General features: G+C 36.1%; 3 protein-coding genes and 1 long non-coding RNA gene across 5 annotated transcripts; 1 reads left to right on the plus strand and 3 right to left on the minus strand.

Annotated features, from left to right (window-relative positions):
* Nucleotides 1-32: 32 nt before the first annotated feature.
* LOC125218064 (trafficking protein particle complex subunit 6B-like) lies at nt 33-2688 on the minus strand. 2 transcript variants are annotated; one of them, XR_007175870.1, is made up of 5 exons: nt 2472-2688; nt 1384-1501; nt 1075-1303; nt 598-742; nt 33-331 (listed from the first exon to the last, which is right to left on the minus strand). XR_007175870.1 is itself a non-coding variant. In XM_048119661.1 (4 exons), exons 1-4 carry the CDS (start codon nt 2621-2623, stop codon nt 303-305), a joined length of 528 nt encoding a protein of 175 aa, XP_047975618.1. In that variant the 5' UTR covers nt 2624-2686; the 3' UTR covers nt 33-302. The 2 variants fall into 2 exon arrangements, 1 of the variants encoding a protein (XP_047975618.1); XM_048119661.1 differs by lacking the exon at nt 598-742 and having other exon boundaries at nt 2472-2686.
* Nucleotides 2689-6382: 3694 nt separating this feature from the next.
* Nucleotides 6383-8002, minus strand: LOC125224234 (E3 ubiquitin-protein ligase ATL6-like). The gene has a single exon (XM_048127597.1). It carries the CDS (start codon nt 7931-7933, stop codon nt 6773-6775), a length of 1161 nt encoding a protein of 386 aa, XP_047983554.1. The 5' UTR covers nt 7934-8002; the 3' UTR covers nt 6383-6772.
* A 2324-nt stretch (nt 8003-10326) lies between these two features.
* LOC125223549 (probable serine/threonine-protein phosphatase 2A regulatory subunit B'' subunit TON2) lies at nt 10327-16068 on the plus strand. The gene is made up of 12 exons (XM_048126748.1): nt 10327-10531; nt 10617-10708; nt 10785-10847; nt 11077-11175; nt 11871-12029; nt 12842-12913; nt 13013-13145; nt 13232-13296; nt 13570-13645; nt 14747-14848; nt 15098-15290; nt 15567-16068. The coding sequence occupies exons 1-12, from the start codon at nt 10399-10401 to the stop codon at nt 15805-15807; spliced, it is 1428 nt and encodes a 475-aa protein (XP_047982705.1). The 5' UTR covers nt 10327-10398; the 3' UTR covers nt 15808-16068.
* Nucleotides 13084-15661, minus strand: LOC125223550. The gene is made up of 4 exons (XR_007176731.1): nt 15553-15661; nt 15396-15459; nt 13462-13522; nt 13084-13191 (listed from the first exon to the last, which is right to left on the minus strand). It is a non-coding gene; the product is annotated as an uncharacterized LOC125223550 (long non-coding RNA).
* Nucleotides 16069-16170: the final 102 nt, after the last annotated feature.

Consider the following 16170-nt stretch of genomic DNA (forward strand, 5'->3'; position numbering starts at 1 on the left):
AAACAAGTGTGCCATGAAAGCTTGTAGTACAGTAGCATGGAACTTCGCCTGAGATTATTACGCATCTCTGTCTAACAATTCAAAGCAATAGTCTTTACAAAACCGAAGTCTAGAAAGAAGGCACGGCAGATTGAAATAACCATTTTTCTGATAACAATTGCGTAAATAAGACAGCTTCAGTCATGCATGAGTAACAGAAAGATAGAGTAGGTGGTGTACAAGTACGATTTACAACTGCAAGAAAGAAAAGAAGTTTCAACACAAGCATCAGCCAGCAACTCCGGCACCATTTCAATGGACTATCATGCCTTTATTCTGATAACAAAGGAACCTGCACGAAGAGAACACGTAGATATTAAAAATGGTAGAAATGCCATGCATGACTTGGTTTGGCCTCAGAAATAAAATCTCTCATTTATAAGTTGGTAAAATGAAAAAAGAATACAGTTTAGCTTTCTCAAAGGGCAAGTGCAACAGTAGTCCGGGAGATCAGGGACGTAACTATGTTAGTTATGACCAGTTAAAGTGTGATTCTTCAAAAGAACTGCAAGAAAGAAAAGAAGGAAACGACCACAAGGCAAAACAGATTGCACTTACGATAAATGACTTGCTAGATGAGGATTGATCAAGAACTATGGAGGAGGAATAAATCGGATGTAACTTTGGACTTAGTAGTCCTGGATCTATCTTGGACATCATGCAATTCAAAATGTTTATCGTGTTCTGATTAGAAAATAATACTCTGCACAAGAAGTGAAGCATGGTCGGCATTCTGCAAGGATATAGATGAAAAGAGATTTTGCCTCAACCAAGCAACAACATTAGGATTATAAAGGCTAGACAAAGGGCTGACAGTGCATCACACAGTGTAAGGGATTGACAATGTGCATCGCGTTAAGGAAGAGTGAAACACAAAACCTTTCATGACTCTTTTGGAATGTGGTGCAAAATTATTGATAAGTAAAGGAAAAGATGTGCACACTTCATCATTTACGTATGAACATTCAATTAATTATTAACTTATCCCCTCTATATATAGCTCCAAGTTGAATGTAATTAAGGAAATAAGCTCACATGCTGGGAGGTTGGATATATCTGCAGAAACTGCACATTCGATTCCCAAGTTTGAAAGTGCTCCTCTGATGATTCCACAAGGAAAGTAGAGGTGCATTCCAGTAGCCTGAGCTGATTTGTTTTCTGCCATTGCTGAAGGATCTTGAATATTGCCAGATGCTTGAACTGATGGGTCAACAGACATATGTGCTAGCCATCGAAATCGATTATCTTGCAATACAAAAGTACCCTGCAAGGAAAATTATGGTTGGAAGTCATAACATTTTGAATTGAAGTGATATGAAGCTATGTTCAAATTCTGGTGCCTACTCTATGATTTGTCTTTAAGTTATCTATCTGTTTCTTGAAGAGTTCGGACCAAAAGTCCTTGCAGATAAACTTGATGGCATCTAGGTTATCGGTGAACCTTGGTCGATCCATTGTGTACCTGAGAGGGATACATGACAAGCAAGGACGAAATATATGAAGTGATAAACATTCTGCTTCAGGTAAAAAAGGTTATTTCTCAAAAAGAATTTTGTTTGTACTGAAAAGAACGCTACCACAGAAATGCATAATGGGATAAAGGTAATTAATGAATAATATACAGCTTGTGAAGTAGTAATAAATTATCATGTAGAATTAGCTTTTCAACCTCAAGTAGTAAGATGCATGACAGGCAAGAAAAAATCATATGTTGTGGAAAATGCTCGAGTCATTTCCCTATATCTGTTAAACCTCCAACATTTCCTCTCTATACATCAACATCAATCCTATTGCAATGTTCAGATGCTGCGGAACAGTCATGTGTCACAAATCTGGTACAATCTCCTCCACCCTATGCATCTTGGGCTTAATAGCCATGAAATCACAATCCAACTTCAATCTTTCAATTTCATTATTTCACATCCTTCCCTTATTAGAAATCCTTGTTTGGTATTCATCTTGTATAAGACAAATGACATTCAAACATAATTACTCATCAGACAATACTATAAGGGATATATGGCCACTAATTAACATCGATGTACAAGGATGAAATATCGTAAACAAGGTTAAGATGGTGTTCAAGTCAATTAAATAATTCGAACAATATTGTCACAACAAGCAGAATTTCCAATCCGAATATATTCCTCATTTCCATATATGCATGACCATGCCGTGCATTGGAACTTCATCTAACAACAAAGATTGATACTAAATTTACTCATACAATTCAAAACTTGATTAGGCTCAATTGTATACCAAACTATTTCGATATGTTTAAGCAAATTTCACATGAATGACGCATTGAAATTATAAACTAGGGTCATATCTTAGTAGGAGACATTATCAAGAGCGACTAGAAATCGAAATCGACATCAATTAATCACATTTGTGGAATCTGAGAATCGAATCCAGAAAGTATATTAACCAACCTTTCACTTAATTGGTGACCGACCTGAAAGCCGATGGCCTCGATCCTCCGCGCTGCGAGCTCGGGCTTGTTGGCGTAGAAGCCTGAGCAATACGATAGCACTATCTCCGCAAGCAAACTCTCCACACAGCTTTCCGATACTTCTCTCACCATTGTGTCTTCGGAGATCGAAAAATCGAGCTTAGGCTTCAATTATAAAATGTGAACATATGTTCTATTTTGGAACCTTAAATCCTGTTTTTCTTGAATTTTTCCCCTCCAAATAATGGAATATTTGTTGGTTTTTTCTTTGCAAAAATTACTAATAAGTCACTTGGGAATATCCCATTTAATAGATAAACACTCATAATTTTTCCTTGCAAAAATTATTAAGTAATAGGCCAACATTGGTAGTATCATTTTACAATTTTGGTAGTACACATTGCGTTTTGAATTATTGCATCCCACATATTTCAACTCGGATTGGACTTAGTCCAAAATGGATGGAGCCATTAAATAGTAACAATCAACGTGCGTTAACCCGATTTTGACCCAATTAAACTCTTTATTTATTAGCGCCCTTGACTATCATAGCTTCTTCAAGCTAATTTGTTGATAATGTTAGGAGAGGAAGAGGCATTGAATCCATACGGAGATGGAATTGCATGGGTTAGGTCATCGATGATCGGAAGAGGGAGTTTTGGGCGTTTATCTCGCAACTCTACGAAAGCCCTCTTCCAAATCCAGCTTTATGTCGGCGGTAATAAATTTAATAAATTTATAAATTATAATCTATTAATTTATAAATTTATTCTATTATTTAAAAATTTGTAAATTACAAATTTATTCTAATATTTAATAAATTAAATAATTAAATATACTCTCATAATCCTTCACTCTTAAGTCAGATTTAGGATTAACAATTATGATGTTTATAATGGATGAATGATGGATGTTATAACTTATACTCCATCCGTCCCACTTTAAGAGTCCCGGTTGAGTTCGACACGAGTATTAAAAAATATAAAGGAAAGTTGGTGAAAAAAGATAGTGGAATGTGGGTCCTACCTTTTTATATTAGTTTTATAATAAAGTGTGAGTTGAAAAAAGTTAGTGGAATGTGGGGCCTAATACCATTTATGGAATATTCCAACCGGGACTCCTAAAGTGGGACACCAAAAAATGGTAAATCGGGACTCCTAAAGTGGGACGGAGGGAGTAATTTGTTTCATTTCTTAAAATTTCTAGTAGTTTTTTTCTCTTAAATTCGAACTACTTTAAGTTTGTATCAAATTCGAGTTACACGTTTGTATTTCTAAAAGTTTGTAGTTAACTTCTTAAAAACATAAAATAAAAATTCAAAATCGGGACTGGATACCTGAGTCGAGTATCTGAGTACCCGAAATCATTTATGGATCGAGTATCGGGTATCTTGATTTTTTGGGACTGAATACCCGAAATTATTTTCGGATCGAGTATTAGATTTTGAGAAATTCGGGATTGGGTCTAAAATTTTAAGATCGGATACCCGCGGGTATACCCAATTTGGCAGGCCTAGTCTCGCTTATGATGGGTGAGGAAATATATCACAATATCACTGTTGGGTGTGCGTGATTGAAGACAATAAATCGTGCCTCCAACCGCTTGCGCAACTTAATACTTTTGTTTCTCTAACGACGCATTTCCCATATGTATCTTTCAAAGGACGCAATATGTTTTCGTGTGTCTCTTAAAAGACGCGTCTGCAAGTCACGTGATTCCCTCTTTTATACGAAAAGAAAAACTCTCTCAAATAATAGATATATTTCCTAAGAAAAACTTTTAATTAATGCAACAACGTAGAGATTATAGTTTAGTGATAATTAATGTGGCACTATAGTACTTCCTCCATCTCATAAAAAATGTCATATTTGTGGGATGACACGAGAGAGTTTTGTTATGAGTATTAATTAGAGGAAAAAAAATAAGTAGTTTTATATTAATATGAGAGAATTTTTTCTAAAAATAGAAATGTAACATATTTTGTGAGACAAATTAAAAAGGAAAGTGAAACAATTTTATAGGAGTGGGAGTATATAGTTCGAATTGTGAGAGTAACTAGCAATATATACATGGATAAAAGTTATTGGCTGCAGTTTTGAGCCTTTTAGGTGTGCAAGCCTATAAATTGTGCATATTCTTCTTGACACTATTTTAGTCTCAACTCTCAAGCAATCTCTTAATGGGCTACAATTTGACGAATGTTGTCCATGTTAGCGAAACAGAAGTGAAAGACGTAGCTAACAAAACTGTTGAGGAAGATGGCATCATGATATTATTAGGAATCATTAGTAAATACTACTAGGAAACCTCAATATCCCTTGGCAATGGAATTTGGTCCAACTCAAGGAAGGAAACTTGATTACCTTCGTCGCCGTTGAGGTTGAGGTCGAGGCTGCCGCATTGATATTCTATTGGTGTAATACACGACTTATTTCATTCGAAAATGAATGGAGTATTCGGTTGCTGAAGTAATTTCAAAGATTTTGACTTTGACTTTTGACTTTTGACTATAGAATAATTATATAGTACTACTATGGATTCAAATTAACCTCAATTTCCAGCAATTCTATCAATTGTGTTTTAATCTTTGAAATTCCACAGTTTTTAATTTGTACTGACATTTTGATAAAAGATTCCATGTGGTGACAAGAGTCACACGATTATAAGAAAAGAAGACATTTTAAGTTAGTGACAAGAAAAGAATTGACAAATAAGAAAAGTAGGATAAAAATTTGAAGAAAGAAAGCATGATAATATGGATGCAACTCGTTTTCGAGTCACTGTAGTAAATATTTTTGAAATCTTGCGTTCCCATTTATGATAAGGAGAGGTGATACATTTCCAAACAACCGATCGAAACGCATAATGATTTGACTTTGGATTATGGGCAACGCAATGTCAAGCCACTCAATTAAACACTAACGACTTATTAATGTCTGACCAAATAAAATTAATGACTTCACCTAACAATTAACTATTGTGAAAATTTCTTCTATTTTTCCTTTGAAGGAAATTTATTTTATTTAATTTCTACAGTATGACAATGATTAACGCTGGCGTAACGAATTTTCCTTGTGCATAATTTTCAGTATTTTTAGTGGCAACTTTGCAATGTGAAAGCCCTGAAAAACAAAAAAGTTTTTTTCAAACCAAAATTTTATAATTAATTAATTTGACTTCACATTGAACTTCTGATGTTTTATTTTTGTAATAACTAATCGTAAATGTTGTGTTACTATATATACACATGCTTTGAATATTTGGCCTAAAATATTGGTAATTTAAAGCTATGATTTTTGAGTAACGAAATTACCCTACTCCAGGGTAACTAATTAACTTATGGATCCTCACCAATGGCAATAACCTCGAAACTTAGTAGTGTAATTTTGTGACCGGACTGATCTTCTAAAGACCTCATGTACTAGTGATGTTTATTAATACTAACTGGTAAACTTTGGTTTATATAATTTTTAAATATTTAATGTTTTAACATTTGCATTAGCTTTTATTGTAATATCTACAGTATATTGAAAATAATATTGTCTTAAATACATTTTTGATAAAGATTTTGTCTTTAAATATAAATATCTTATTCTTCATTATCAATACTCCAACTAATTTATAAACATCAACAAAAGAATAAAAAAAAATACTTTAACCATCCCTTTTTCTTGCTCCATACTTCAATAATTTTAAAATTCATACAATTGACTATCACAATTACTCCATGTAATGGAAAGAAAATGGAGTATTGATTTTCAAAGTTAGGTGAGCCATTTCTTGTATACTATTGTAATATAACTAGCCACGTATCTCCTCCGGCGCGTTAAAATTAAAATAGTAACGACCCAGAAATTGCTTTAGAATCTTAGCTCTGAAGACCCTATAAAATCCACTAATACAATAGTACTGTTTTTATTCTCCAAACGGCACATTACATTTCGATAAGATTTGAACAAACGAAGTCATAAAAAATTTACAGCATCGACTTCCTCATCTCAATTCTCATCCTCAAGATTTCACAAAAATGATATACTGTACTACTACTACCAAAATCAATGAACAACAAACAGCTATAGGCAATTAAAAAAGAAAAATAAATACATGTGCAGCGTGTGGACGAAAAAAATCAAACAAAATAATGAAAAGCACAGTTAATCAAGAATCCGATTCCAATTAGACTTTTTTCTACCCTTGCGGGACCCACCGAACCTAGTCCTCTCTGCCAACTTGCCTCCCCATAATACACCTTTTCCGCCAATTTTGACTAACTAATTCCCTTTAAACCGGCGGCGGCTCCGAAAACGGCCGGTTTTCATCTCCGTTCGTCTTTGGTTCCAAGCACTTGAACGACGGCATCTTCACCGGCGTCTTCCCGCCGCTCCTCTTTGAGCTGGACCCTTCGCCGCTGTCCGCCACCACCCTCGGCGATCGGAACGATATCCCTCTCGTGAAAAACACCCACCGGTCCGAATTGGCCCCCCGGCCGGGCAGCTCGAGCCGCTTATAGAACCGCCCGGCCCGGCTGCTCCCCTCTTCTCCCCCGCTCCGGTATCCTTTCCTCGAACTACCTTCCCTTTGTAGCCCCGCCGCCAGGCTTCTAGTCCGGTTCAGCATTGCCCGGTCCATCACCTCCTTCCGCACTCCCTCGGGCAACCTCAGTGTAAACCGGTCCAGATTCTCACCCGGTTGGACCAGCGAGTGCCCGGTCGAGTGCGACCGGAACTTTCCAAACCCGAGCATCTTCGGCCTCCGAATCGACCACGACCTTGCCGGCCGATTCGGTGTTTCGAAACTCAGGTTTCGCTCTAACGGCTGCGGATGATCATCTTCGTCCACTTGGATTACAATCTCGTTGTCTCTGGATTGGTCTGCCTCAAGCGGAGGAGGATCGGTCTCCTCCGGTTGGACCGGGTCGGAATCGGTCTGCTGGGCGAGATTGGCCCGGCAGACGGGGCAGGTGGTGTGGGAGGCGAGCCAGGCGTCGATGCAGTCGGGGTGGAAGACGTGGTCGCATTTGGGGAGCAAACGCAGCGTTTCGTGGTCTTGGAACTCGTTGAGGCAGACGGCGCACTCGAGCGCGCCCTTGCCGATCTTGTGGTCCTTCACCTCGGAGTAGGAGAAGGTCGGGAGGGCGTCGATGGCCGAGGCGTCGAGGCCGCGGGCGGCGGTGCGGCGGGCGTGGAGGGAGAGGCTGCCGCGCCGGAGGGCGTTGGAGCCGGCGGAGGCGTCGTAGCAGTGGCGGATGTAGATGGAGAAGAAGCCCATGAAGAAGAGGGCGGCCACGAGGACGGCGATGATGACGGCCATGGAGGGGCTGAAGCGCGCGTACATGTTGTCTGGATTGTTGGGGCTTGGTTGGGCTGCCGCCGGCGAAAGGGAGAGAACGAGGAAGAAGAAGAAGAGGAGGGAGATGGTGCCATGGCTGTGGGTGGATTTCATTGTGTTACAAAGTTTTTGTAGCTAGATAAGTGTGGACATACATATATACTGCACCATTTTGGTGATGTGAATGATTGCTGATGAATATATTCTAGAGTTACTTTTTGGTTATAATAATGATTTAATTCAATAAAGATATAATCTTATTAATTGGAATTGTTGTTCAGTCTTTATGATTTTTACATCCTTTTAGACTTTAGTCTATATTGGAACCTTCCAATGCCATTTCCCCTTCATACTATTCACACTTGACCACCACTTTTTTTATTTTATTTTCCTGACTTACTGGTCAACACTTTGTGCTTCTCTTGCTGCGAACATCCTCATATATGGAGTACTAGTTAATGATCTCATAATTTAAAAGGAGTTTTGATATAATATCTATGTCGTACTAATATTTTCCTTTTTCATAATTATATAAAGTATTATGCTATTTATGATAGCCTGGTCTAAAATTTAAATTGACTTGGGATCGGAGCCATTGTGCGACCTAGGGTCGACTTCATCAGTTTCAACTTTTATTATAGGTATTGTATAGTCATTTGCCCTATAAAATATTGAAATATGATATCTCGGCAAACTCTAAAGATAAGTAATTGATTAGAAAATAACAATAAATCTAATAAAATCTTAGTTGAATTAATTATTGAGAAGATTAAATTTGTCTATCAAGTACTCCCTCCGTCCCATAATAGTATCACATTTCCTTTTAAGTTTGTCCATGTCACATTTTCTTTTAGAAAAATTTTTCTCTCACATCAATTATAAAATTATATTTTTTCTCATCACTTAATACATAAAATAGCATCTCTTAAAATTATGTGTCATCTTCCAATCCAAATGTGACATCTACTATAAGACGAGGGAGTATATAAATAAAATCTTATTATAATCATTGACCTGAAAATAGCTAAAGGATGAAAAGATCTGCACACGAAATAACAGTCTGTATATTCTAACGAAGAGGAGTTACTTTTATTTTTACTGTTACAACAAAGATTCTTTTCTCATAAAAGTTTTTTGGGAACTTGAGATGGAGAGGGTATAAATTTAAATTTAATCAGAAATATAAATAAAGAAAAATGATACTCCTCATGTTATTTCATTGTTATAAGAGAGAGATCTAACAATATACGCAACAGGTGAATGCTTGAATCTAATCAAATAATGCAAAGTCGCGAATAGCTTTATTCTATTTAGAAATTTCAAAAGAAATAAAGGGCAACGAAAATATGGAAATTGGGATGTGTGGAACTCTCGAGGTTGCGTATATTATTAGCTAGTTCGATTTATGTGGGCTCTATTATTAGAAACTTCACTTATCAGCTGCACATATTTGTCTTATGATTTCATTTATTACCATTTCATATCCCATCTCAAACTTAATTTGGCTTTCCAATCAATATCATATTGCAAAATTTATTTTATTTGGCCCATTTCACGTCCCATCTCAGCTGCGCATGTCATATGCATTTAAATGTGTGAGGAAGAAGCATGCAAATTTGTACCACCTCGGTCCATCAAAATTTATCTCATTTTTCCATTTTTGCCAACCCCAAAATTTGTCCCATTGCACTTTTACTCCCTCTCCGCCCATCAAAATTTGTACTAACTCATTCCTACTCACATTTTATTATAAAATTAATATATAAAAGTAGGACCCACAATCCACTAATTTTTTCAACTCACTTTCTATTGCATTTCTTAAAACTCGTAGCAAGTCAAAGTGAGACAAATTTTGGTGGACGGAGATAGTAACCTGTACACTTTCTATTGCATTTCTTAAAATTCGTGCCGAGTCAAAATAGGACAAATTTTGATGGACGGAGGTAGTAACATGTAAGTATATGTGCATAAGGTCATCGCTCATTTCATTTTCAATTAGTTAGTTATAGTATTATGCTTATGCACGTAAAATAATGGTACCCATAAAATATTTAAGATGTTTAATAAAAGGAGTTTCACCGGCACAAAAATAGTCTTCTATTTAACCTTTTTCGAATGTCCTTAAAATGATAAAATTCATTTTATGCGGCAAAGTACGGTAACGGATTTTAATGCAAATTAATGAGAGTAAAATATTATTAGTGGGAAGTAGATTTCATCTCATTAAAGAAATAAATTTTTTAAAATAAAAAATTTATATTTTTAAGAGAGGAATAAAAAAAAGAAAGAATTTCTATTTTTATAGAAGAATATTAAATTGGAGTATAATATAGAGTAATTGATTTGACCTTACCAATAAAAACTACTCCTAGTAGTACAATTTTTTGTTTTGGTACCATAGTAGTATATTAGATAAAGGTCCCTAGAAGAGTGGTAATTGCAGTATATCCCTGAAAATGTTAGAAGTTTGCAAAATTAACCACAATCGCAACAAGTTGTTTAGCAGACATTATTGGTGAGGTAAGATTGGGAACTCAGAAAGAGAGATAGAGAGAGAGGGCTTAAGCAATTAGGCGAAAATGTATAGTGGCTCCAGCGATGGCGAGGCATCGACGCAGCGGAAGATTCCCGCGGCGTCTTCAATGCTCTGGGTTCGTAATCTCCGCCGCTTCATCGGATCCGGCGCCGGTCTCGGATCTGAAGCCCTCATGGGTGGGTATCTTCTACCAATTGCTTTGTTTTCCTCCACATTTTTGACCTAGACTGACAATGTGGAATTGCTACTTGCTTTATTCAGAACTAGAGACCAAAAGAATTTTGCTTGACATATTCAAAGCAAAGCAACAAAAGAGCGCTGAAGCTGGCACCATTCCGAGCTTCTACAAGAAGGTTATTTTAGATAAAAATAAAATATATATAAATTAGGCATTATGTTGCTGATTGTATCTTTCCTTTCGGAGTTCAGAAACCCGAAGAAGGTTCCATCAGTCATAGAGTCCAGAGGCTGGCCAAGTATCGCTTTCTCAAGGTATTTGGTATGAATTTACGTTTTGCTATTTGTGGATCTGATTTTCTTTCAGTATGTTAGCATGCTTAGTATGTTGTTGCTGTTTAACAAGTTTGTTTTGTTGGCTCAAACAAGAACCTGATTGCACCTTTAGATGTCCTTGGGAGGTCATTTTTAGAGTACAGCTGATAATCAGTTGCTTCACTTGATTTTTGATGTATAACTATAATCCTTTTTTTCCTCTAATCAGAAACAATCTGATCTTTTGCTGAATGCCGATGACCTGGATGCAATGTGGGTTTGCCTGAGAGAAAATTGTGTAATCGACGATGCCACTGGTGCTGAAAAGGTTACTGATTATTTACTCGCATTTCTTCCTTACAGTGTTTGTAAATGTTTCTATTATGGTATATTTGGAGTACCAAAACTTTATTCTTGCAGCCTTTGCTGCACAAAGTTATCCACCAGACATGCATTATGATAGACACTTAAAATGTTTTTGTAGGTAGTGAAAGAATTGTTGAAGGTTGCAGTATGTCAAATAGATTCTAGTGATGTATTATAATTAGTGCTTGTCTATTGATTGTTGTTCTCTGAAATAACACACAGTTCTGAAATTTGGTCATATAAATGCCAATTTTGTGGAACTTGAATCATCAGATAGTAGTCAAATCAGTAAATATGAGATCTACATGGTATAGATCTGCCTAACTGCAATATGTTGAATTTATTATTTTTTTTGTTTTTGTTTTATAGTGTCAATGGCCCTGTTCTATTGTTCTAACTATATTCTGTCTGTATGTGACGTTATTTTGGCATGTATATGCATTGTTGATACATGTTTGCAGCTTTTTTCAACTTCTTTTTTTAGTTTTTGTATGCCTGGCTTCACTCGGGAGTTTTCCTCAATTTGTTCCGTTACCATCTCTTGTGCAGTTATATATGAATTGCCAGTTTTTGATTCACTGCAGCAGATAATCTGATGCTTGTATGATTGGTTGTAAGTTGTAACAAGACTGATATGTCGCTCATGTGAATGTTTAGATGAATTATGAAGACTTCTGCCACATTGCCTCCGTGTGTACAGAGCAGATAGGCCTTAAATGTCGGCGCTTTTTCAGTCCCTCAAATTTCATGAAGTTTGAGAAAGATGAATCTGGACGAATATCCATCCTCCCTTTCTACCTCTATGTGATGCGCACGGTAAAAGCTTACGCTCCTTTGGTTTCTACAAATATTAACTGTACAGCCCTCCCCAACTCATCTAGATGTTTAGTATATTAACCTGATTTTTTTTTATTTTACTGGTAATATTTACCTCGATATATAAAAAACAACCAAATGCGTGAAAATAAATCAAGAATTCAATAAGGATTGCTAAAACATTGTCACACATTTATATGAGTACTTTCTAAATAAATAAAGTTTGGCAGTTGTATGAAGAATGGTTAAGTTTCCAAGAGAAGTTTAATACCAATGTTGTTTTTATTGAGTAGAACTTCTTTTGGATCAGTTAAAAGTTTGACAATGTATTCTCCTAATGTGCATTTTTGGGTTTATGGTGCTTTAACAAAAACTATCAATATGCATTAAGATGATTTTATCTGGTCATTCAAAGAGATGTGTGAAGGTGAGATGACCTGGTTTTCCGTAACTGTTATAAGAAAATAACAAATCAGTAACTAGCATTCTTTATATGATGTCTATAGACAACTTCAAATAGAAACCTGAAGCTTTGTAATAATTGATTGGTCTTTAATAACCTAACGCACATCGTTCTTGCTATTTTTCCATTAGAAGTCACATATATAATACTCCCCTTCCACTATCCCTATTTACATTTTACAGTATAACCTTGAATTGTTATTATGGATGCCTTTCAGTTGAGAGTTCTTTTCAGTAAGAAATTGGTCAGTAACTGCAGTGTGTATATTAAAAGAATGAGGCCACGTCATGAGTTGCTTGGATTCAAAGAGTCTCAGTCATGAAATTATGCTTGATCTCTTAATGTCCAGGTTTCTCTCACTCAAGCCAGAATTGATATGAGTGAGCTTGATGAGGATTCAGATGGATTTCTTCAGCCTCACGTATGTTTATTGTACTTTTTGAAGCTTTGATTTTGATTGGAATTCGGTGTTGATTACAAACTCAGATGTGCTAACTTCCCTTTTTCCTCTATGAAACAGGAAATGGAAAATTACATAGGAGGTCTTATTCCCAATTTGGCGCAGTTGAGGGACATGCCTGATGGTTTTGTGCAGATGTATTGTCGCATAGCTGCCCACAAATTCTTCTTCTTCTGTGATCCTCATAAACGAGGTTGGCTGCAGTTCTACTAGTTGGCTCACTTCTAAGTTGCCCCTGTCTAATATGCATTGCATACAAATACTTATTGGTGATGTCAGGAAAGGCATGCATAAAGAAAGTCCTGCTTAGTAATTGCCTTCAAGAGCTAATGGAACTACATCAGGTAAATTTTAGTATTTATTTGAAATCAATTCAATACCTGATAAATCCATTGTCCTCTGTAATGTATTCTAGTTCAAATTATTGCATTTTGATCTCGTTTTTTAAGGCCTGAATTCCTTAGTAAAAAAATCTGACTTAAAAAGTAGCTGATTCATGCGGGATTTACCTTTCTTGCATTAAAAAGCAGGAGCATCACAAAGGCCATTTGTTGCTCAGTTTTTCTTCCCCTGTAGATTTTGCATATGGCATTATTTGTATCTTGTATGTACACCAGGAAAGCGAGGAAGAAGCAACGGATACTGAACAAGCTGAAAACTGGTTTTCATTGACATCTGCTCAACGCATATGTGGTTTGTTCTTTGACCTTTGTTCTTATTTTAGAAATGTTTTTCCTCACTTCTCATGTTTACAGATATAAACATTTAAGGTGGTATCTGCTCTTGTACCATGGTTTTTTTTCATATTTCTACTTGAGATTCTGATTCAATCCTAAGGTTCCAATTAGCATTCAATAGATCGGTTTAAAACTGTAACAGTTAACTTCTGGACATCTGCTCAATGAATATGTGGTTTATTTGTATGACCTTAGTTTTTATTTCAGGAATGTTTTCCTCAATTGTGTATATTCTTGTTTACATATTTAAGGTGGCATCTGTTCTTGTACCATATCTTTTAACATTTCCACAAGAAATTCTATTTCAATCCTAAGGTTCCAATTAACATTCAATAGATCGGTTAAAAATAATATGCTCCCTCCGTCCATGAAAAATGACCCGTTTTGCCATTTTGGGACATCCATGATTTAAGGTTCCATTTAGTTTTTTTTTTCTTTTTCTTTTTCTTTTTCATTTTTGGTAAGTGGACCTCACACTCCACTAAATCCTTACTCTCACATTCCATTATAAAATTAAAATATAAAAGTGGGATCCACATTCCACTAACTTTTTGACTCACTCTCCTTCACAAATTCAAACAATTTCTTAAAACGTGCACCGAGTCAAAACGGGTCTATAAATTGTGGACGGAGGGAGTAGTTAACTTCTTTTAGACTGTACTTTTTTAAAACAAACTATATTTAAGGTGGCGTTGTGTACTTTCTGTCTGAGTTATGCTTAAATTTCAGTAACTTCTTGAATACTATGTTTATCTAGAATAAAAGTTTTGACGTGTGTTGACTAATGTTCTCTGAAAGATTTGATGAAGTTAGTTCAACTATTCAAGTGCTTACATCCAGTGGATTAAACCTGTCCATGGTTACTCTTCTCTTCACTCCAGAATCTTTTCCTCAAAACAATTTTAATGACTGCACAATTTTTTTTTGACTGCCTGTTTCTGGAGTTGCGAAACTTGCTTTGATTTCTGGAATAATTTTTATGGCCTATTTCAGATGTTGGTTATGCTTTTATTAGATCATTATATAACTGCTAGGTTTTGTCCTTCACTCCTTGCAGATATGTTCCTCGCTCTGGATAAAGATATGAGTGGATCACTGAGCAAACAGGAACTTCGAGATTATGCAGATGGGACATTGACAGATATTTTCATTGAAAGAGGTAGGAACCGACTGTATCCTCAGGGGAAGAACGTAAAAAATACATCTTTTAAACAACAAAACTGAGATACCCTGTATTGTAAAATTATTACCATTACATGATCTCCAACACGCCACTCTTAATATTGCTAAACGCTGGGGTATAAATGCTAGCTAACCAACCATGCTGTATTTCAAAATTTTGATTGCCATATTTTGTTATTTCTTTTGGTAGACAGCTTAAATTAATTTGTTCTCTTTTTCATATCAGTGTTTGATGAGCATGTCCGGCGTGGAAAGAATGGTAATGGTAATGCTCGCGAGATGGATTTTGAGAGTTTTCTTGACTTTGTTCTCGCATTGGAAAATAAAGATACTCCGGAAGGGTTAACATATTTGTTTAGATGCATTGATCTAAATGGGAGGGGGTTCCTCACGACGGCTGATATCCACACATTATTCAGGTTTGTTTTTGAAGTATTGATTTTGTTGCTGAAGTGTTCGGAATATATTTGATGTGCTTGTCTTGGTCTAAGGAAAAAAATAATGTGGAAGTTTAGAAGGGTTACGAATGTTTCATGAAACTCTCGAAAAAATAGCTGCTGGAATTCCTGTATGTAGCTCGAGTATGACCTGCATGTCTCAAGTTAACAGACATGCACACTGGGATTCAGATCTTCCCCAATAATTTATGTCATTAATGTTAGATGATAGTACTAATCTTACCGTGTGTGAAACAGGGATGTTCACCAGAAATGGATTGAAGGTGGCAACTATGAACTTTGTATCGAGGATGTGAGGGATGAAATCTGGGATATGGTCAAACCAGCCGACCCATTGAGAATAACACTAGCCGATCTACTCGCTTGCAAGCAGGGCGGCACAGTTGCAAGCATGCTTATTGATGTGCGCGGATTCTGGGCACATGACAACAGAGAAAATCTTCTCCAGGAAGAGGAAGAACCCGAAGAGGAACAATAGGCTTCATAGTCTTCAGAGCCACTTTGTAACAACGCATGTTGCAGATAAGGTGTGATTTATAAAAAATGTGTAGTCTCGCTCTGTTTGTTTAACGTATCATAACCTGTAGGAAAATTGTGGATTTGTAAGCTAGGCTTAAAGAACCTATTGGTAAGAATTATAGTATATGTATAGATACATCGTGTAATTGTTATATCGCCTGTCGAGCTAACATGCAGTCTATGATTTTATTAACAGAATATATATTTGCCTTTTAAACTATGATACTTTTAATTATTTGCAGTTACAACGCTCTATATCTCAATAAGTGCATATCCATATTTTTCGAAGACTAACTGTATACAAAGAACTTAATAGAATATC

Source organism: Salvia hispanica, chromosome 4 (assembly GCF_023119035.1).
Source record: "Salvia hispanica cultivar TCC Black 2014 chromosome 4, UniMelb_Shisp_WGS_1.0, whole genome shotgun sequence".
NCBI classification, from domain to species: Eukaryota; Viridiplantae; Streptophyta; class Magnoliopsida; order Lamiales; family Lamiaceae; genus Salvia; species Salvia hispanica.